At 55.3% G+C, this 21,225-nt stretch overlaps 2 protein-coding genes across 7 annotated transcripts; one reads left to right on the top strand and one right to left on the bottom strand.

Annotated features, from left to right (window-relative positions):
* Positions 1-635: 635 nt before the first annotated feature.
* LOC133104859 (fumarylacetoacetate hydrolase domain-containing protein 2A) lies at positions 636-10,402 on the top strand. Of its 3 annotated transcripts, none has more exons than XM_061210721.1 (8): positions 636-801; positions 3,439-3,689; positions 4,903-5,119; positions 8,246-8,305; positions 8,503-8,665; positions 9,747-9,855; positions 9,988-10,055; positions 10,177-10,402. In XM_061210721.1, the coding sequence occupies exons 2-8, from the start codon at positions 3,445-3,447 to the stop codon at positions 10,185-10,187; spliced, it is 873 nt and encodes a 290-aa protein (XP_061066704.1). In that variant the 5' UTR covers positions 636-801; positions 3,439-3,444; the 3' UTR covers positions 10,188-10,402. The 3 variants fall into 3 exon arrangements, with proteins under 3 accessions (XP_061066704.1, XP_061066703.1, XP_061066702.1); XM_061210720.1 differs by having other exon boundaries at positions 637-801; positions 3,418-3,689; positions 9,968-10,055; XM_061210719.1 differs by having other exon boundaries at positions 638-801; positions 9,968-10,055.
* A 146-nt stretch (positions 10,403-10,548) lies between these two features.
* On the bottom strand, positions 10,549-20,912 carry GPAT2 (glycerol-3-phosphate acyltransferase 2, mitochondrial). Of its 4 annotated transcripts, XM_061210803.1 has the most exons (21): positions 20,856-20,912; positions 20,608-20,721; positions 19,832-19,905; positions 19,349-19,453; positions 18,986-19,114; positions 16,469-16,568; positions 15,940-16,073; positions 15,529-15,628; positions 15,216-15,428; positions 14,756-14,875; positions 14,506-14,588; positions 14,048-14,166; positions 13,311-13,381; positions 12,981-13,221; positions 12,744-12,892; positions 12,485-12,562; positions 11,837-11,968; positions 11,635-11,755; positions 11,466-11,531; positions 11,172-11,227; positions 10,549-10,824 (listed from the first exon to the last, which is right to left on the bottom strand). In XM_061210803.1, the coding sequence occupies exons 1-21, from the start codon at positions 20,907-20,909 to the stop codon at positions 10,708-10,710; spliced, it is 2,376 nt and encodes a 791-aa protein (XP_061066786.1). In that variant the 5' UTR covers positions 20,910-20,912; the 3' UTR covers positions 10,549-10,707. The 4 variants fall into 4 exon arrangements, with proteins under 4 accessions (XP_061066786.1, XP_061066783.1, XP_061066784.1 ...); XM_061210800.1 differs by lacking the exons at positions 10,549-10,824; positions 11,172-11,227 and having other exon boundaries at positions 11,496-11,531; positions 11,847-11,968; positions 12,981-13,239; positions 20,856-20,909; XM_061210801.1 differs by lacking the exons at positions 10,549-10,824; positions 11,172-11,227; positions 11,635-11,755; positions 11,837-11,968 and having other exon boundaries at positions 11,496-11,531; positions 20,856-20,909.
* Positions 20,913-21,225: the final 313 nt, after the last annotated feature.

A 21,225-nucleotide genomic window follows, 5' to 3' on the forward strand; every position in this document is an offset into this window, starting at 1 on the left:
CTGGAGAGCTGGATTGTAACTGTTTAATTAAACAATCTCTCCACTAGAATGCCTGTTTTCTAACGATGGAGGTTATGCCTCCTACTACCCTGCGCACAGTCCCATATAGTGCATAAGAGGACAGGGCTGTAAAAGGCTGTAATTTTGCTTACGAATGCCATCTTAAGCAAAATACTTCCGGCCGCAGGTTCCCCATATGTAAAATCGGTGCAATCACCACTCCTCTCTTCACTGATATGGCACAATCAGTAGACAAAAAGAGCTGTCTTTGTCAACCAGCGCGCCAGAATTTGGGCTCCACGCATTTCGCTCAACCATCAGAGCAGGGCCTGGCCCAGATGCTGGGCCCGACGCGGGCGAGGCCAGCGAGGCGCCCAGGGCGCAAAATGTCAAGAAGCACCCCCTTTCGGGTTCATGCAAGCGCACGCCGCCCCGAGAGCGAGTGCCTTCGAGCATGTGGCGTCCAGGGCATCCCCCTGGCTTCGCCGGCGTCAGATCCGCACCCACAAGCCTACAGGAACGCGAGAAACTCTACCCACCCTCGGGCGCTGGGCCCACCCCCTCTGCGACTTGGCTTCCGGCACCGAACTAGACGCCCTGCTATTGGCCGTTGTCCCGTTACGTCACCAGGGAGCGCCCGCCTCTGCTGACGCCTTATTTACAGGAGCCGCGCGGCGCCCCCCGCCGCAGTGTTAGAACTCCTGGCTGGTTGCGGTCTCTGGGACGTTGTACCTGCGCTCAGGCGCCCGGTGACCTTGGCCTCGGGCCCGCGAGTCCTATCCCGACAGCACAGGGCGCCAGGTAGGTTAGGTTTAGGCCAGACGGCGGGGTGCACCGGGCCTCAGCTTTCCTCCGGGCCTCCCGCTGAGGGCAGCACTGGATTCTGGTGCCCGGCCGCTCCGACCACACGGACTGGGCGGGCGGGCCCTCTTGGGCGCCCACTGAGTGCAGGGGACGGAGCTGGGCATACAGAGAAAGTGGGGGACTGGCACAGGGGCCCAGGCGAGTGGATGGTGGGACGCGGTCCCAGGTGCAAACCTTCGTCTCGCCTGCGCCTTTGCCGCTCCATGTCCCTGCCTCTTTGCTTAGGGACCCTTTTCCAGAGTCGGATTGAGCTCAGGCTCTGCGGCACAGTGGTTCCCTCAGGAGCAGCGGGGCCACTTTCACGTACCTCGGCAGGTGACTTCACCTCCTTCAGCCTCAGTGCCGCTTCTGTAAAATGAGGCGCTCAGCCTGAGGGGATTGCTAGAGGGCGGAATGAGAACCTGCAAGGGCCTGGCATGTGGGAAGGGCAGTCAGTGGGGCCTGCGGTTATCTGGGAGAGCAGGTGACCAGCCTTATCCCTGAGGCAGTAGCCAGCAGGAGATCAAGTTTTCAGGGCATGCAGGGTGTCGCTGGGCCTCCAGAAGATTTCCTGTTGGAGGGTCCTACTTCTCACCACCACCTCTGGGCTAAAGTGTCCAACTCCCCAAATCCCTAGGACACTTTAGCCCAAACCAAGAACTTCAGTGTCACCTGGACTTGGATTCAAGTCCCAGTTCTTTCCTATCCTTGGGAACTTGGGCAAATCCCTTAACCTCTTCGAGCCTTAGTTTTTTCATCTGTGAAATGGGACCAACAGTCCCTACCGTCCACAGTGGTCAAGAGAATTAAATCAGCCATTGTAGGTAAAACAAAGTAAGACCTGGCATGCAGTGGGATAATAATCTTAGTGTGTGGAGTATATGAGTGCATACACTTTTGCTTGAACAGCCCCTGACAGTGGCATGGTTGGTGCTTGTGTAAGACAGGAGGGTGGGAGGTTCAAAACTCCTGGTTTTCTGGTTAAACTCATCGGCCAGCACAGCGATCAGATCAGTGACCTGGATCTAATGAGTGTTTAACTGAACAAGGCAGATGGAATCATCAGAGAACCAGGAGTCTGGGATGACCTCCACGTGCTTGAGCATAAAGGGCTACTTTTATTTTTTATTTTATTTATTTATTTTTGGCTGCATTGGGTCTTCGTTGCTGCACGCGGGCTTTCTCTAGTTGTGGCGAGCAGGGGCTACTCTTCGTTGCGGTGCGCGGGCTTCTTGTTGCGGTGGCTTCTCTTGTTGCGGAGTACGGGCTCTAGGCGCACGGGCTTCAGTAGTTGTGGCACATGGGCTCAGTAGTTGTGGCCCACAGGCCCTAGAGCGCAGGCTCAGTAGTTGTGCCGCACGGGCTTAGTTGCTCTGCGGCACGTGGGATCTTCCTGGACCAGGGCTCAAACCTGTGTCGCCTGCATTGGCAGGCGGATTCTTAACCGCTGCGCCACCAGGGAATCCCTAAAGGGCTACTTTTAAAGGCAAGGGACCATGAAGAGGAGGGACTGTTGGGGTGGAGGCCAGACTCAGAAACAAAAGAAGAGAATGGGGTTTGTCTTTGCGTGGAGCCTAGAACTCAAAATGGGACCTGAGCCTTGTTGATACTTTCTAAGTGATTTGAGGAGCGAAGGCACAGCCACCTCTCCTGAGGCTGACAGTCACCAAGCTTTCCCAAGTGAAAAGTCAAGCCCCTGCTTCTGGCATTTGATCACTGAACAAAGAGTAGCTGAGAGCCTTCTGTGTGGCAGGCACAGTGCTAGGCACTATGGACTCGGCAGCGAAGGAGACAGTTGTGGCCCCAGAACCCAGAGGGGAGACAGCCCCGTGATGCCTGTCAGGCGTAGACCCCGCCCTCTGTCTGCAGCCTCTTTCCTAGGGCAGCCTGTACTCCAGCACAGGAGCCACTAAATAATTACTGCCTGGAGAGGCAGGCGGGGGATGCTCCTAAAAGGCTGCGACAGCCTGGAAGGGGTTCTGGCTTGGTCATGTTAGCAGTGGAAAGCATTTTAAGTAGGAGGGTAACAGGATCAAATTGGCATTTTAAAAACTACCTGTGGCAGCTGTGAAGCCAGTTTCACCTGTGATCTCTTGCTCATCCTGGGCCCCACTCTTAACTAATTCCTAGCCCTGCTCATCTTAGCCCAGCCCACACTTCCTCAAGAAACTAGACAAAGACAGGGCCCTTGATCTATACAGCAGCAGTCCCAATTGCAGAATCCTACTTAACGGCATCCGTTGTTAACATCAGTCTCCCTTGCAGGCAGGATGGCAGGGCTGAGTGTGTCTGACCTACATTGTTTGCCGGGTGTCCCAGTGGTGCCAGCTACAGTCTAAGCTTTCAGAAAGCACTGGTTGATGGAAGGCTGGAATCCCTGGGACCTAGCTCAGTGGCTGGCGTGAAGTAGTTGCCTCTCTCGATGTTTCATTTGAAACACATGAAATAAGTTAAAACCTGGACCACTTCCCATGTGGTGAGCCAAGAATGGCTCATGGGGCAAAAGGACTTGGGCTGCAGCTTGAGGAGCTTTGGGAACCCCAGTGATGGTTTTGGACTCTCTCCGTCCCCTAGGACCCACTTTTTTCTCCATAGGCTCCGATGCTGGTCTCTGGTAGAAGAAGGTGGCTCACGGCTCTGCTGCAGGCTCAGCGGTGGCCCTTTCAACCCTCCAGAGACATGAGATTGGTGCAGTTCCGGGCACCCCACCTGACGGGACCTCATCTGGGCCTGGAGTCAGGGAATGGTGGAGGTGTCATCAACCTCAGCGCCTTTGACCCCACACTGCCCAAGACGATGATAGAGTTCCTGGGGCAGGGAGAGGCCGCTCTCTCAGTGGCAAAGAGGTAAATCAGCAGGCAGCAGTGCCCTGCCGCAGCTGCCCCATTCCCCCTCCCTCCTCCCACCCGCCTCCTCTTTTGCAACCCAGCCTTCGTTTCTCACCTGTTCTCTTAGTGAAGAGCCTTAGAAATCTTTTATGACAACAGCCTCAGTTTACAGAGGGGGAAACTGAGGCCCAGGGAGGATGATTGACTATCCCAAGGCCACACACTTGGTGGTGGAGCCAGAATTCTACTTTATCACACTGCCTTCCCTGGGGCATTAAGTTCCTGCTTGCCTGAGGGGCTGGCACCTGGGTTCCTAAGAGGCATCTTGGGAAGCTCATTAGGAGAGAGGACTGCAAAGGGGTTCTTAAAGATGGTTCTTGGGTTTGGGCTATAGATTAGGTGGGGCCTCCCTGAAGCCAGGAGCCCTGTGGAATCTGGTCTGAAGGTGTTGATGGACAGTAAATTAAAAACCACTTTGAGGGGACTTCCCTAGTGGTCCAGTGGTTAAGACTCCGCGCTTCCACTGCAGGGGGCGAGGGTTTGATCCCTGGTCGGGAACTAAGAGCCCGCATGCCTCGTGGTGTGGGGAAAAAAACCCCAAAAACAGAAAACCACTTTGAGGTGTCATTTTCACCTATTTAACTGACAAAAAATACAGATGTTTGACAGCATACAGTGTTGGTAACAGTATTTTTCCCCTACTTTCATATTCTCGCAAGATGAGAAACTACTTCCGTGTCCCTCATTAGAGAATTGGGTGTATCTCTACTGTGCAGTAATATGCAGCCATACAAAAACGAGGAAGCTGTATACTGTTATGGTGAGATCTCTAAAATATATATATTTTTAAAAGGTATATATAATTGTGCTATCATTTGCATAAAAAAAGATGGGAGAAGAGTATACAGAGAGTGGCTGTGAAGAGCTACGTAGGACACAGTGGTTGTCTCCAGGGCTGGAGCAGGGTGACTAGGAGAAGGTGTAGAAGAGAGACCTTTCCGTTATTCCCATTTGCACCTTTTGAAGTCTCTTACATGGACATGTATCACCTAATGGGGGAGAGGAAATCAACACTGGATAAATATAGACAGCGCTCTGATGTCAAAGGACAGTAACTGGGCTTGATTTTCCTGCTGACTCCGATGGTTGATCTAGGAAATACATTTTAAAAACTTGTAGCTGCTGCAGGATCTCCCCAGAGTGCCCCTCTCTCCTGCTCTGGTCTCTGCAGAGCCCTGGCTGCCCAGTTGCCAGTCCTACCACGGTCAGAAGTGACATTCCTGGCCCCAGTTACACGGCCAGACAAGGTGGTGTGCGTGGGCATGAACTATGTGGACCACTGCAAAGAGCAGAACGTGCCCGTGCCCAAGGAGCCCATCATCTTCAGCAAGTTTGCCAGCTCCATCGTGGGGCCCTACGACGAGGTCGTCCTCCCTCCTGAGAGCCAGGTTGGTGCCTCCCCACAGTCCCCCCGAGTCGCTGGGGCCCATCACACAGGTGCTCAGCCTTCAGCCTAAAGGAACCACCTGTTGTTCAGTAGTGCATTAAACAGAAACTCCAGGGGATTATACAGTAATAAGACTGCTCTCGGGGGTGGGGGGGGGGAGAAGTTAATTTATATCTTTTCCTGATTACAAAAGTAATATACTTGCATTATAGAAAATTAATAAAATACAGATAAACATAAAGAAAAGTCACCCATGTTCCCACTGCCCAGGGCTTGCAACATTTATGTTTTGCTGTATATCTTCCCAGTGTTTTTCTGTTCCTGTTTCTATTTATACTGTACATATGCCTACCATTTACTTAAGTCTCCAGCAAGAACATTTTTCATGCCATTAAATATTCTCCCCTGACATTTTTTAGGTTACTGCTTAGTTTTCTATTGTATCAGTGGCCATAATTTATTCAGTAGTCCTCATATTGCTAGATAGGTTGTTTCTAGTTTTTAGCTTTTTTAAGTAGTGTTGCAGTGAACCTCCTTATGGAAAAGACTTTGCACATCCATGAATGTGTGATTATTTCCTTTGAATAAACTCTTAGAATTTGAATGTCTTTGTCAGAGTGTAGGCAGGGTTTCAAAAATCAGCCAAAGTGACCTTAAGAAAAGTTGCAAAAGCAATTTACATGTCTACCAGCAGTGTATGTACCCTTACTAATACTTTCAAATGTTTAGTTTAGGAATATTTTGGAAATTACAGGAAAGTTGAAAAAAAGTACAGTGACTACCCACAGACTCTTCCCCTGGATTCACTGTTAACATTCTGCCGTATTTGCTTTTCCTCTTCCTCCCCCTGTCCCTCTTCCTTTCCTTCCCTCATGTCCCACAGGCACACACACACTTTTTTTGGAGGGGGAGTGGGAAGAACCTTTGAAAGTAAGTTACAGACATTAAGACAGTTCACTCATAGAATCTTCAACATGCATCTCCTAAGAATAAGGACAATGTCCTACATGACCATAATACCATTATCACAACTGAGAAAGTTAACGTGAGTAATATCTAATATACAGTCCAATTGGGAATATTCCCAATTGCCCCCAAAGATGACTTTTAATTTGGGTCCTGTTTTGTTTTTTGGTTTTGGTCCAAGATCAATCAAGGTCATACATTGTATTTGGTTATGTCTCTTTAGTGCCTTTTATCTAGAACAGGGATCCACAGACTTTTTCTCAAAGGGCCAGTTAGTAAGTATTAGGCTTTGAGTGCCAAATAGTGTCTTTTGCAACAGTTCAGCTTTGCCATTGTGAAGTATGAAAGCTGCATAGCTGATACGTGAATGAATGAATATGGCTGTGTTCCAGGAAAATTTTGTCTACAGTAACAGACAGCAAACAAGCAAGGATTTGGTCTGTGGGCCATAGCTTGCCAACCCCTGATCTCAAGCAATTTTTCCCCCTGCCCTTTTTTATCTTTAATGACACTTTTTGAGGAAACCAGGCAAGTTGTCTCATAGCATGTCTCACACTCTGGACTTGTCTGGTTGGTTCCTCATGATTAGATTCAGGTTAAACATTTTTGTCAAGTTCTACACAGGTGTCTTAACCTGTTCAGGCTGCTATTACAAAATACCACAGAATGGATGGCTTATACACAAGGCATTTAATTTTCACAGTTCTGGAGTCGAGGAAGTCCAAGATCAAGGTGCCAACAGATTTGGTGCCTGGTGAGGGCCCACTTCCTGGTCCATAGGGGACTGTCTCTTCACTATGTCCTCACGTGGTAGAAGGGAGCTCTCTGGGATCTCTTTTTATAAGGGCACTAATCCTCTTCATGGAGGCTCTGCCTTCATGACCTAATCACCTCTCAAAGGTCTCACCTCCTAATACCATCACCTTGGGGGTTAGGTTTCAGTATATGAATTGGGGGGTGGGGGGGTGGGACACAAACATTCAGTCTGTAGCAACAGGTGTGTACTTGTATTGCATCCCACTGGGAGACTCTTGTCGGGCCCTGAAGTTTGATCCCTTAGTTTACTTGATGCTCACGTGACCTCTCCATTGTAAAGGTACATTTCACTGTGGTAATTAGTAAACAATCTGCAGGGTAGACATTGAAACCATGTGACTATCTTATTGCCTCACAGTTTTTCATCCGGGGATCATCTGGTCATCCTTACCTGAATCCATTATTGCAGTAAGGGTTAGAAAAAGGTGATTTTTTCTGTCTGTCTACTTTCATTAGCTGGTACTCTGAAGAAACACTGCTTCCCTCCTTTTTTTTTTTTTTTTTTTTTTTTTTTTACCCATGTCCCTTTAGTATCACTGTAAATTCCTGATTTTTAGTTTTATTCAATATGTCATAGTACATCATTTACATTCTTTTTGATACTCAAAGGGTCTCAATTTGGCCAGTGAGGGCCTTCAAGATGGCCCCCATCTATATCACTTTCTGAGTACTTCCTTGCTATGGCCAAGCTATTACAGGCTCATCTTGTACTCTCTGTCTCAGACTTGGAATTAGCCATTTCCCCAAGGAACCCAGTTCTTTTTTGTGTTTCTGGTTGTTACTGTTAGAAAGAGCAGTCAGTTTGAAAGGCTAACTTGTTATCTATTTTATAGGACACTTTGTGGTTTATGGAAAGGGCTGAGCATGTTTTCCTTTTTGTGGCCATGTATATGTATTCCTTTTTGTGAATTGCTTATTCAAGCCTTAGGCCCACATTTATTTTGGCATGTTGATCTTTTTCTCGTTATTATTTGAGTTAGTGCGTTAGAGCATTTAGAGTAGTGCCTGGCACACAGTAGGGTTAGCTGATGTTACTTGGTATTCATCCTTTTCTGGAAGTATCAAGAGTGACTCTTAAACTCCCTCCCCGGACAAACGCTGCTCTTCTGCAGCCGCTCGGAGAGCTCTGCCTGCCTCTCGGGGTGCTGCCTGCCACTGCCCAGTTGATGGGTCTGCACGTGATACCTCCCCTGCTGTTCACTCCACTCTGGCTCGAGGTCTTACAGATGGGGGCCGGCAGCCAACCCCACCGTTAAGAGGCCCTGGCCCTGAGGCGGTGTGTAGCGCCTCGGCAGAGGAGCGGGGCCCAGAGCAGGCATCTCACTGCTCCTTCCCCGCTCTGCAGGAGGTGGACTGGGAGGTGGAGCTGGCTGTGGTCGTTGGAAAGAAGGGCAAGCACATCAAGGTGAGGTGGGAAGGGCAGTGCCATCTGTCCCCGGCATTGGGAGGTGGTTGGCATCTATCTGCTCCTGACCCTGCCTTGCCTCTCATCCACCACCTCTGGCCACTAACGTGGGACCAAGGCTTTGAGACCCTTTGTTACAGGGGTTGGTGTCATCATGATTTAACTTCCAATCTGGCCAAACCCCCTGCCCTCCATAGGCCACAGATGCCATGGCCCATGTGGCTGGCTTCACTGTGGCACATGACGTGAGTGCTCGCGACTGGCAAATGAGACGCAATGGAAAGCAGTGGCTGCTGGGAAAAACCTTTGACACCTTCTGCCCCCTGGGCCCTGCCTTGGTGACCAAGGACAGTGTAGCAGGTAGGTCTCTGACAGCCCACTTGGTGACTCCTCTTGCTCTTAGATACATCAGTGAAGAGAAAGCAGCTTTCCGGGAAATGGGAGTGAGGGGTATGGCTCCACATGGGCCCCCTATCCCCAGCTGCCCTTTCGTTGATTGCTTATATTAGAGCAAATCTCTCAACGTGGGCCATGAGTTCTCCAGTGGGCCTCACCCTGTCCCCTCACCCCATGGAGAGCCACAGTTGCAGAGGTGGTGAATCTGCATTCATGAAGTGAATGACGAAGCACAGTGCTCTCAGGATGGGTGGGTCAGGCTTCCTCTAGCTGCCACCATCTGGGAGAGTCTTTAAGTTGGAAAGAAGCAGAGCTGGCCTTTGAGCATCACAGAGAACGGCTGTTCCAGAGCCCCCTGCACCTTCACTGTGCCCTTGCTGCTTGTAGCTGCTGCTGCCTGCCTACACAGAGGCTGGGTGAGGTCCTGTGAGAGCCAGGAAGAGAGACGGTGCTTAAGAGGGCAGAGCACAGCCATCTGGGCAGGGCTGTGTCCATGCAGTTCAGCCTCACTCCACCCCGTGCAGTCAGTCATCAGAGAAGTTAAATGGTGATCCCTGGCGGGGGGTGGGGGGGTGGTGTTTGTGAATGTGTAAAACACTGAAAAGTTAAAAGTACTGTCTACTCGGGACAGTATTACAGGTAAGCCTTCAGGTGCAGGAGTCGTCACTACTCCTGCTTGTGCTGTTACCCTGTTGCTTTATAGATGCCAAGTCAGCCTCTGCTGTGGGTAGACATCTGTTTCTTAAGGCAGAAACAGCCATTTTTCTCTCCCCCTTGAGAGTCTGGAACATCCCCTCTTAAACCCACCCAAGGGACCACTGGCAGGCACTCTGCTATGTGGTGGCTACAGGGAGGCCTGCGGAGGCCAGTGTCCACACACAGCTCCGGGGCAGGGAGCGCCAGGAGCAAGCACAGGGAGCCCAGCAGACAGCCCTCTCACCTGGCGAGTCACAAGGCCTCCCTGTGCTTTCATTTTCCAGCTGATTATTGGGAGGGGTTTGAGGGAAAGAAGGGAGAACCCCAAAGTGTTGTTTTTGCATTTCAGATCCACACAACTTAAAGATCTGCTGCCGAGTGAACGGGGAGGTGGTCCAGAGTAGCAACACCAACCAGATGGTGTTTAAGACAGAGGAGCTAATAGCCTGGGTCTCCCAGTAAGTGGGGTGGAGCCCTGCCCCCAAACACCCACCTGCAGGCTAAACCGAGCGCTCCATGGCAGGCTGCCGCCACCTCGGCCCCTGGTCTCACCTGGCCCTTTTGCCCTAGGTTCGTCACTCTTTTCCCAGGGGACGTCATCCTGACTGGGACCCCCCCAGGTGTTGGTGTATTCAGAAAACCTCCTGTCTTTCTCAAGGTAGGTTGGCTAAATGAGGAAAGGAAGAAGGCCTGGCAGGGTGGGCTCAGACTTGAGAAATCCAGGCCTGTGTATGTGCCACACCAAAGGACTGACAGCCTCACGGCCCACTCTGTTGCAGAAGGGCGATGAAGTCCAGTGTGAGATCGAAGAACTAGGTGTCATCGTCAACAAGGTGGTGTGACGGCCTCTACCGCGGGCCGCGGACTTACGAGGTGGGGGCATCCGTTCCCACTGAGCCCAGCACAGGGAGAGGCCCAGTGCCAGCCCCCCTGAGTAGCTCCCCTTCCAGGTAGACGGGGAGGAGATGGTGCTCTCCTCCTCAATAAACTTTTTGGCTTCCTTTAGGATTTGTTTCAAGGAGTGAGATAGCTAGGGCATTCTCACACAGTGGGGAAGGAAAGAGCAAATACACACAATCAATCACACCAAAAAGACAGACACTGCTGAGCTTGGGAAAAGAGGACTCATCCAGTCCTCTCGTTTATCACACCAAAGGATGCAGAAAGCAAGAGATGGCAAGGGACAGTCAGACCTCCAAGATTTTATAGTCCAGCTCAGGGTTTGCAGCCCCTCCCAGTCCAGCCTTCTGGCTCCAGGGCAGTTGTGTTCTGGGGCTGAGAGGTCTCCACACCGGCTCCTCCTCGTAGTTCTAGCCACAGATGAACTGCCGGATGAACTGTTCCAGCTTTTCCTGATTCTCCCGGCTGGCAAAGGTGCGGGACAGGTGGAGCATGGGGCCTGCAGGGCTGGGCGTCTGCTGCAGCACCTGGGCCACAGAGAAGGGCTCTGAGCGCTCACCACGGGGGCTGGGCCCCTCCCCTGGAAAACTGCAGTGAGACCTGTGGCCCCTTAAGCCTCAGTGTTTGAGGGCAAACGCTGCCTCTCAAAACACCCCCAGGGCCCCACCCGGGAGCAGAATGAGCCAGGGGTCTGGGAGACTGCGAGGGGCAGGAAAACTGTCCTACCTTCTCCAACTACTGTCACCACACCTATTCGTGGGAGACCCTGGGCAAATCCCAGGGTGGGTACAGCTAGGCTCCCCTGAGCAGCTCTTTCAGGGTATGGGAGTGGGAGGCAGGGGGACAGGAGGGCGGAGAGACCGGCCCCTCTCACCCCCAGGTCTCTGAAGGTCCAGACGGCACTGATGGCGAGATTTGGGTCCACATACTCTGGAGGAAAGAGAAGTGAAGGCTACGGAAGGGAGCCCCGGGGCCCAGCTCCTCTCCTGCTCTTGTCTAAGGAAGGGACGACCGAAGATTAGGGCTCAAGCTGGACCCAAAGGCCCTCTCTGGACTCCTCAGCCGGCCTTCCTGGAGTTGGGCTTTTGCTGCCCACTAGGGGGCGGCAGCCACCAGCAAAACTTCCCCGCCTCCCAGGGCCTGGGCTGGCTGCTCGGGACTCACTCACCGAAGAACCCTTCCTCCTGGGCGGTGGCCTCTAAGAACCGGAACAGCTGCTCCGCGTAGCCCGACTCTGTGGGAGAGAGAGGTCTGAGGCTTGAGGCCCCGCACAGGCAGGGCTCCCACCCTGAGCGCTCAGCCTCTCCTCAGGACGGCCGCGGTCGCGCGGGCCTCACCAGTGTCTGGCAGCTGGCCCTGGTGGAGGAAGGTGGCAGCCTGCGCAAAAGCCTTGAGCAGCGGGCTGAGCAGGCGGCAGAGGAAGAGGAAGAAGTCGGGGCAGCGTGACTGCTGGCTGAGCTGGAGGGGGACAGGCCAGGGTGAGGGCAGCTCCCACTGCCTCCCTACGGCCCCCTCCCCTGATGGCTTCTCCCAGCGCACCCTGAAGTACCGGCCCTCAGCCTCCTCGAAGTCGTCGCTGTCACTGTCGGTAAAGTCCCCACTTGGTTTCCACAGCAGTTTCGCGCTCAAACGCTGCCGCCTGGTGTCGCAGGCTGGTCGGGAGCCTGGGGTCTGAGGGCCGTGGGAGCCATTGGTCCCTGTCAGGCTGGCCAAAGTTCAGCCCCGAGGCCCCCAGACCGGGCGCATGGCCAGCCAGGGAGGTGAAACCAGCACACGCAGACCTGGGGAGCCCAGGAGGATGCCCCAGGCCACACCAGACCATCACAGCTGTGGAGCCAACTTGCGGGGTGAGAGGAAGTGAGCACCCACCCTCAAGGGCCACAGCCCCTGTGGACAAGAAAGGTGGAGGGCGGGGCTTATGCAGAAACCCTCAGGTGCATTTGTCCAATCCTGTCACTATAGCTACACACGGGCCCAGGGCAGACGCAGTCTGACAAGTCCCATGGCGGAGAGTGGCGAGGCGGGGACCAGGCTTCTCTCTCTGCTAGGCCAGGGGCTGTATGCACGCACACACATACCCCCCATACACACAGACGCCAGAGGAGGAGCCCGGGCCGCTGTCACTCCGGGGGAGGCCGAGGGAGGCCAGACCCAGGCAGGGGCTTTGTCTCCAGCTGCCCTTCCTACCTCCTCGGCAACTAGGAGCCCACACTGGATGAGGCGGTCCAGCACATCCTGACAGTAGCAGTAGGAAGACTGGCAGGGCTGGGGAGAAAGAGGCATCCATGTGGCCTCAGGAGAGCCAGGCAGGGGCCCGGCCAGAGACAGAGACCAGACCTACTGCCGCAGGACATCTTAGGGTCAGGGCTCGGGCAAGCGTGGGTCCCCTCCTACAGCCAAGAAGGGGAGGCCCAGGACCGAGCTGGGCTGGTGGGAGAGGCCTGACCTGCAGCAGCAGCAGGTCCTGCGGCAGCAAGTGCATCAGCAGCAGGATCTGGTGGTACAGCTGGTTCTGGCTCAGCAGCTCGATGCCCTGCAGCTCCCAGGGTCCCTCAGGCAGCACCCTGCCCGCCAGCAGCGCCCGCACGGCACAGGCTGGGGGAGGAGGGGCCGGACATGAGGAAGGAAGCCATTCCCCTCACCCCTACACACATCCCACCCATCCCAGGCCCTAGGGACTCACCACCCACGGCCTCACTCAGGAAGGCGGGCAGCAGCTCGGAGCTCAGGCGTGCCAGGTGCGTGAGGCCTGGGCCGGGCCGCAGAACCACCAGCAAGTCCCCCTGCTGGACGCGCAGCAGGGCCACGTGCGGCCGCAGCAGGCTCAGCGCGTGCTGCACCAGGCACTGCAGCTGCCCTGAGAAGCCCACGTCAAAGCCACGCAGCAGCGTCTCCTCTGTCAGCCAGGAGAACTCCCCCAGGAGCTGCGACAGGCACACGCCCTGGTGGGCAGTGAGGGGCTCAGTGGAGGGCCACACCTCCTCCCCCAGGCCCCCACGCCGCCGTGCCCTACCTTCTGGTGCTTGAACAGCAGCAGCGTTGCCATGATGGCCGTGCTCATCACCGCCGAGCTCGCCGTGCTGGCTAGGGCCAGAGGTGTGGGGATGCTGCTCAGGGGCGGAGGCCCGGCAGCCCGGGCCCTCCGTCACCAGGCAAGCCTTCCCAGTCAAGCACACACCTCCCTGGCAGCAGCCACATACGCACCCCCATACGACTCCACCCCTGGGAAGGGGAGAGCAGGCTTGGTCTTCGGGTGCCACCCTCCCCAGTGGAGAAGTGGCATTTATCAAATACATGCTGAGAGCCAGGCTGGGAGCTCAGGGACCTTCCCTGCCTCTTGCAGGTTTACTACCCACCAACCCACAGTCTCTGCCACAGAAGGGACATTTGAGAAGATGGTGATAACAGTGCTGTTAAGAGCCCCCTCTGTGCCAAGCACTGTGTTATGTCCCTTACATACGTCGTTCAGTTCAGCTAATGTCACCTCAAGAGAGTGAGGTGATGCGCCTGAGGCCGGGCTGGGCGGCCGCCTGTGTGCTCTCACTTAGTGGCTCCATCACGTTCTCCCTGACTGACCCCCTCCTCAGGGGCAGGGGAAGGTGTTCCACTCTTCTTCACGTGTCCCAAGTGGGCCATGCAAGAGGGGGCAGGTACAGAAACCCACCTGGAAAGGAGGGCCCTGACGACTGGCCAACTCTGAGAACAGTGTTCAGGAGCCTCCCTCAAAGCCCAGACCGAGGTTCCCCTCACCATTCAGGACGTGACGGCTCAGCCTCCTGACCAACAGCTGGTCCTCTTCCTTGAGGGCCAGAAGGGGCCCAGTTACTGGGGTCCACTCCTGCTCCTTCTCAGTGTCGGGGACGACGGTACTGGGATAGAGACACAGATCACAAGATGAAGGGACCAAACCTAAAAACAATCATGGGGGAGCCCAGAGCTTTCTCAAAGGTGAGGGTGTTTCCCATCCCCGAAAGAGGTGGCTTGTGTAACCCTAGTCCTTTCCAGGCCTGTGTGCCGTAACCCGCACTCAACTTACAGGCAAGGAGGGGTGCCTGGCATGGTTTGAGATGACCCAAAGTTATTTGGTGGGGGAAGGCTGGAGCTGGTGATGTGTTTGTGGTTCTGGGAGGAGAGGGTGCCAGCTCACAAGCCAGGGCCTAAGAGCTGCCTGCCTTGCCCCTGAGACCCTCATCTTCCTCTGCCCTTACCATTGGCCCAGCACGATGGGCTGCAGCAGCTGCTCCAGGGTCTGCCTGCTGCCCCAGCAGCTTCTGGCGTTGATGATGTACTCCTGCCCAGGACAAGGCTCTTAGGTGGTCTGCCCTGGCCCACCAGGACACCTGCATACAGCCCATCTGAAGTAGGTAATGCTATCCCTGAAGTGGCCTTGAGGGCCAGGCCGCCAGAAGCCCTAGACAGACCCCAGGTACTCCCAGCCTTGCCCAATGGGGTCCATACGTGCAGGGAGAAGGGCTGGGCCAGATGCACACGGACGCAGGCTCGGCGGCTGCAGCCCCAGCCTCGCAGGCTCCGCAGGACAGCCAGAGCTCCGGTCCACAGCCCCAGTGGGGCCGAGGCCTGCAGGGAGAAAGGGGCTAGGGGAGCCGGCTTGCCTGGGGCACGCTTTCTGCTCAAATTCATCTTGGGCCCAAACTGGTATATGACCATGACCTCTCCAAGCTCATTTTCTCACCTGTGAAACAGGAGAAATCCCTCCCTAGCAAGGTCTTTTGAGTATGAAATGAGAGGATGACTGTAACAGCCTTAGCAGGTGCCACAGGATAACGACCGTAGGGCTGAAATTCCTTTGCACTCTCCCCTTAGCCAAGCCCTGAGGGGAACTCAGCCACAGACACAATATTGTGCCTCCTCTCTGGAGACGGTGTCCACTTGGGTACCCAGGGCAGGAGGGTCTCACGTGGTATGTGTCACGGGGTGCATCTGGAACCAGGTCGTAGGTGATGGCCACTGGCACCAGCATAGCATCTGGGACAACGCCCACCTGGACCGCCTGCACCACCAGTCCCAGCCAGGTCTGACCCAGGGCTGACAGCCGAGGCCCCTGAGCCCCAGGGGGCTCCTCCAGGAAGATGAGCAGGGGCTGCCCGCTGACCAGCAGCTGCTCCACAGCCTGGAAGTGGGTGGGGGGAGGCAGGTGTCAAAGCCAGAACAGCAACAGGCCCCCGTACCCTGGCCTGGCCCCATAAACAACCACTGGGCACAGCACTCACCGCATGGACTACAGCCCTTGCAAGGACCCCCTCAGAGCTGTCCAGGGAGAGGCTGGCCTCGGGTGGCAGGAAAAGTCCCCCAAGTTTCTTCAGCAGAGCTCTGTGGGGCACAGGGCAGATGAGGGAAGGCGCTCAGGAGATGGGACCAAGCAGGAGGCTAGTGAGAGCCTTGGTCCACACAGGGCCAGCCTGGGTCCTGCCTGAACACTCTGAGGCCAGGCATGGCCCTAGAGCTCACAGCTGACCCTCCATCTGAGCCCCAGAGGCTGGGGTGGCACAAAGTTGAGAGCAGAGGGGCCAGGAAGAGGGCCTCCGGGGAGCTGCTGCCAGAATACCGCCTGACATCCCCACACACCCCTGTCCCGGCCTGGGGACCTCTCCCTTGTATGTCTAAGGGCACAAGACTTTTACCTGAGGGTGGGGGAACAGGTGTGGGGATCCCAAGCCACACGGAGCACGCCCAGGCCCTGGGAGAGCAGCACAAAGGGCAGCAGGATCCCATCCAGGAGTGACTTGTGGGTAGAGAGGAGGACGAGCGGCGAGCCCTGCTCCAGGGAGAGCCAAAGGGAAGTGCCAGTCCGCCCCCCACCCTGAAGATGCAGGGAGCCGAAACCTAGCACCTCCAGACCCAGGGCAGCCCCAGAGGGAGGGAGGGAGGGTTTAGCTGAGCATTCCTCCTCTGAGCACATCTCCCAAAAGCAGAGGAGCTCTGTCAACAGCTTTTAAGGTAATGCACTGACGTAATGGTTGTTAAGACCATGATGAAAAGCCGTTAGAGGAAGCCTCGTGGGAGCAGGACCGTGAGACAAAGAGAAGGTCATCAAAGAGCACTGGATTTTTCCCACCAGCTGATGGAGCTGGTCCCGACTCAGGGCTTGGCCTAGCCTCTGCTCCTCTGTCCCCGCCATCCCACCCCGTCCCAATGGAGGGTGGGCCTTACTGCCTGGGCGGCCTTGTGGACCATCTTCATCTGGCCCTTGTGCAGCTGTACGTTCAGGAAGAAGCAGTTCAGGACCCGCAGCAGTGCCCAGCTGAACAGCCTGGAGAGCAGCGCCCAGTCTGAGGCATGGCAGGGCGCGGCCCACGAGGCAGCCCACGGCAGCCCAGAGGGCCGGCCAGAACTCCTCTACAGTGGGCACTACTACTGTCCCCACTTTACAGAAGAGGAAAGTGAGGTTCAGAGAGGTCGCAGAAGCTGCTGGATGAGAGAGCTAAGTGCGGGTGCTGGGACTAGCAGGCGGGCCTGACAGCAGAGCCTGCGCCGGCGAGGTGCTGCCGTCTCCCCAGACAACCTCACGGCGCAGCTGCCTCCTATCAGCCTCCGAGCATCTCCCTGCCTCCATTTACCCCAAAGGAGACCACAGAACCAAGACTCTCTCCAGGCATAACCCGGCCTTGTCTCTGCAAACTGCTGGGAAAAGTGAACTAAAAAGGGAGGAGTTAGTGATACAAGAAGGAAAGGGGATAACTGAAGGGGCAAAATCTCTGGGGAGGGGTTGTCCAGAGGCCCAATGTGGGGACTGGCTTTAGATGAGGACAGAAGCGTAGACGCAGGCAGCATGGAGATGTGCGGGACACACAGCATGTCCTCATCTGATGGCTTCTATTTCTCCATGAAGCATGAGGCGGTTGGTCAACAGTGGGTAAGTTAGAGAAGGAGCAGTCTAGATTGGAGCCTTGGAGAGTGCAGTGTGCCCCTCTGAGAATCACACTTATAAAGGAAACAGGTCCACCCAGTGTGTGTTTCTCTAGTGACATTTGGCTGCTTAGGTGCAGAGAAGGCAGGTAGCTGGGTTCAAACACAGTCGGGTTGTGCCCAGTGACTCCTTCACAAGGGCACTTTTGTCACAAGGAGCCCTGGAATCGAAGCTAGGCCTGGAGGGCAGGAAAGACGGGAGGGGGGCTGATGGCTGGTGTAAAGGTGCTCAGGTCAAGGGACTGGAAGTCTCGAAAAAGCCAAAGAATTGTCACATGGAGGGCTGGTCGTAGGTCACCAACAACCTCTACTTCCTGTCCTTGCTCAGTTGACCTCTTAGCACTTTCAACACAGCCGAGCCCAACATGTGCAGCCCTGTGCCCTCTTTCCCTCAATGACTCACGCATCCCCCGGCTTGAAGCATCATCTATGTGCTAAAGCTCTGCAAATACATGTTCCTGGCCCCAACCTCTCTTCTGAGCTCCAGACTCATATATATATAAGCAGCTGCCTCAGTGTCTCCACCAGCATGTCAGGTATCAGAAACTCTTTATGTCCAAAACACCTTTTGTGGGCCAAACTCGCTCCTCCCCAAGCCTGCCCCCTCCCCTCCAACCACACCACCAGGTGCTCAGCCAGAAACCCAGCTCTCCTGCAGCTTCCCCTTCCCCCCTCACTGCTCCCGCTGCAACCCTCCAATCCATCAGTGAGTCCTGATAATTTCATACTGGTCTCTCCATCCGGCTTCCCAAGTTCTACTGTCACGCCCATCCCCCATCATTACGTCTCACCTGGACTAACAAAACAGCTTCCCCAGATGACCTGTTCTCTACTCTTGACCTCAATTAATCTTGTTGTCATTTTCTGCTTAAAACCTTTCCATTGGTTTTCACTGCACTTGGAAGTCAAATCCAAACTTCTTGCATGGCCCTGCATATCTGGTCCCTTCTACCTCTCAGTTTTGTCTCCAACAACTCTCTCCCTCACTTGCCAGCTTCCGACCACATCAGCTACTTGAGCAAACCTGGCCCTTTCCTGCAGCCATAGCTCATGCTCTTCCCTCCGGTAGAACTGTTCCCTCACATCCTCACCTCCCCAAGGCTGGCTCCTTTCCCCCTTTTGTCCCTGGCTTACAAGTCCCTTCCTCCCCTCCAGGTATTCTCAGTCCTAGCCCTTGTTCTGTCCTTCTTGCAGGCGTGTGTATCTCTCCTCACTCTAACCTGAGCATCCCTCCATTTCCCCAGAAGAGTGCCCTGCATCTAAGAGGAGCTCAGACCTGTGCAGGACAGATGAGGAGGGAGCAGGTATTGACAGCAGGATGAATGTGGGAGGGAAGAGGAGAGCCTATAAGATGGAGGAACCAGCCACCTCCTGTCTCTCTCCACAGGAACCTGACCTGGGGAAAGGTGGAAGGATAAAGGAGGTACTGGAGTCTAGGTCTCAACCAGGGGTTCCTGGGGTGACCCCCAAGCCCCAACCCCCAGGACAGATACACACCACCAGGCCAGCAGTGGTGAGAACGTGGGCTGGAACCTGGGGGCTGGCTCAGATCAAAGCCCCTCCCCCTTATCCAACTGGTCCCACTAAGAAGGCAGCTGTCTTCAAAAGGTCTCACAGTGTCCAGATCAGGGGCTTACTCAGACTGGTAAATTTACCACCCAGCTCCCCAGGAGGGGAGTCTAGTCTTTACCCAAGCCCAGCCAATGCTCTCTCCCAAAGGGCAGAGGCCCCAGCCCAAAGCACCCTTCAGCACAGAGTTACCTGAGCAGGAAGGGGCGGGGTGGGGCCTGGATGTGGCCCAAGATGCGCTGTACCTCTCTCTTCACGTGGCTGGGCACCTGGCCTGCCCCAGCCCCTCCTGGGGCCCTCCCTGGGATGACATTCTGAACCCTGTGGTGTGGGAGGCAGTGGTGTCAGGCTGGAGCAGGCCTAATTTCACTTCCCTCAGCCCCACAGAAGCCCCAGGGCACAGCCTCCAGTCTTCACCCGCCATCTTTAAGGAAGGGCCCCAGACCAAGCTAACACTCTAGAAACCAGCCCTTTCAATCAGCCCTGCCTACAGCCTTTGTCATCCCTTCAAGGATCCCAGAAGTACCAGCCAGACCCCAGTCCCTGCCTCCTCACCCAGTGCTTTCCACGATCTTCTGTGGGGCATCCTGGCAGGGGGGTATGTGCTGCTCCAGTGACCACAAGAAATAGCAGAGCCTCCGAACCAGCCAGCCCCGAAACCTGGGCACAGCCCCCGAGCAGGGGGTAGATCTCTCAGAGGGCCCGCCCCTGACTAGGGCCCACAGAGGGCATTCCATCAGGAAGGGATCACCCTAGCCCCAGGGACTGGGAACACCTGAGCTTGGCTTATCATGGAGCAGGAAGAGGAAGCACCTGCCCGTCTGTGGCCTATTCCTACCCTTCTCCCCAGCGAGTAGGGTACAGGTTCAGGGCCTGAAAGCTCACAGAAGGAACTGCAGGAAAGCTCCAAGCCTGCCTGTCCCCACCTGTGGGTTGGGAGCAGAGGAAGGAAGAAAATGATACCACAAAGCAGGGCCCCAGCAGCCCTGCACCTAAGGGCCCTGCCCACCACCCTGCCCCACCCCCAGCTCTGACTACCTGGTGTTCTCCTCCTTCACCAGGATCACATTGCAGAAGCCTAGATCCATTATGCTTCTGTGGAAGAGGGACTCCTGCCCAAGAGGGGCAGGGACAGCATGTCCTTGGGGGGGCCTTTGCAAACCGGCAAAGGAAAGCCCCTGCTCTGTCTTCTGTGGTCTTTGCCTGACGGACTATCGAGTTTACCGGGAGACAGGATTATAGCACAGCAGTTCCCAAAAGATGTTTGACCCCAGATCCTGAAGCTCACTTAGGAAAGAGGGTTCCATGGTCAAAATGGAAGGGCTGCCTCCTCTGTAGGATCACCCTCTTGGAGAACAGCGTATTAAAGTCTCTGAGAAGTTCTCTCATCAACAGCAGAGAACATGTAGCCTAATCCCCACCAGAACCCTGGGTCCCATCAGCACCAGCACATGGCACGGACACACAAGCATGTGCTGAGTGCTCACTGACTCTGAGTGGGCAGTGTCCCTAAAACTGAACAACAGGACTCATGCAGGCATAGTCAGACGCCAGCCCTCTGGCCACGCTCTACGCCTCCTCTCAAGCCCCTTTACACTTCCCCACCCAACTCTCCCAGGCCTGGGAGCCAGGAGCCAGACCCAGACCAACAACCAACCAATACTAGTGCGCCCATTCCGTGAAAGACAGCAGAGGCTGGTGCAGGGGAGGGCTGAGGTTGGGAGACATAAAGGAAGCTGCTTCCCAAAGCCGCGGGAGCCATGGCTCCCAGAACCAAGCTTCACAAGGTAGGGCCTGGCTCTACCATCACTCACCCAGCTCTTGGGGGTGCAGGTCTGGCAGCAGCGACCCACAAAGGGGCGGTACTTCCCCAAGAATGGGGTGACAGCCTCCAGCTTCATCCCAAAACCTGAGGACCACAGGCTGGTCTGGAAAAGGGCCACAGGGAGAGATGAGAGGACTCAAAGTCCTTGGCAGAGGGAGGGAGGCTCCAGGAGTGAGGGGCACAGGACGGGAGGTAGGAGGGCAGAGGGTGTTCTGGGAATGAGAAAGGCTACACTACCTCCTGACCATTCTGGCTGCTTCTCTGCTGGGTTTGGAGTCTGGCTTCCAACATGGTGTCCACGGGGTCTATAACATCTGGGAACCAGCCACCTCTGCCTCTCTCTCTCTCCAGAGGAAACTGACCTGGGGAGAGGAAGAAGGATGGAGGAGGTACTGGAATCTGGGCCACAACCAGGGGTTCCTGGAGTGAGCCCCATCCCCCCACCCCAGGACAGCAGTGGTGAGAACCAGGGCTGGAATCTGGGGGCTGGCTCAGATCAAAGCTTTCTCCCCCAACATCCGACTGGTCCCACCAAGGAGCCAACTATCCTCAAAAGGTCTCAGAGTGTTCAGATCAGGGCTCCCTCAGGCTAACATGAAGGAGATTG

This window comes from Eubalaena glacialis, chromosome 14 (genome assembly GCF_028564815.1).
Source record: "Eubalaena glacialis isolate mEubGla1 chromosome 14, mEubGla1.1.hap2.+ XY, whole genome shotgun sequence".
NCBI lineage: Eukaryota > Metazoa > Chordata > Mammalia > Artiodactyla > Balaenidae > Eubalaena > Eubalaena glacialis.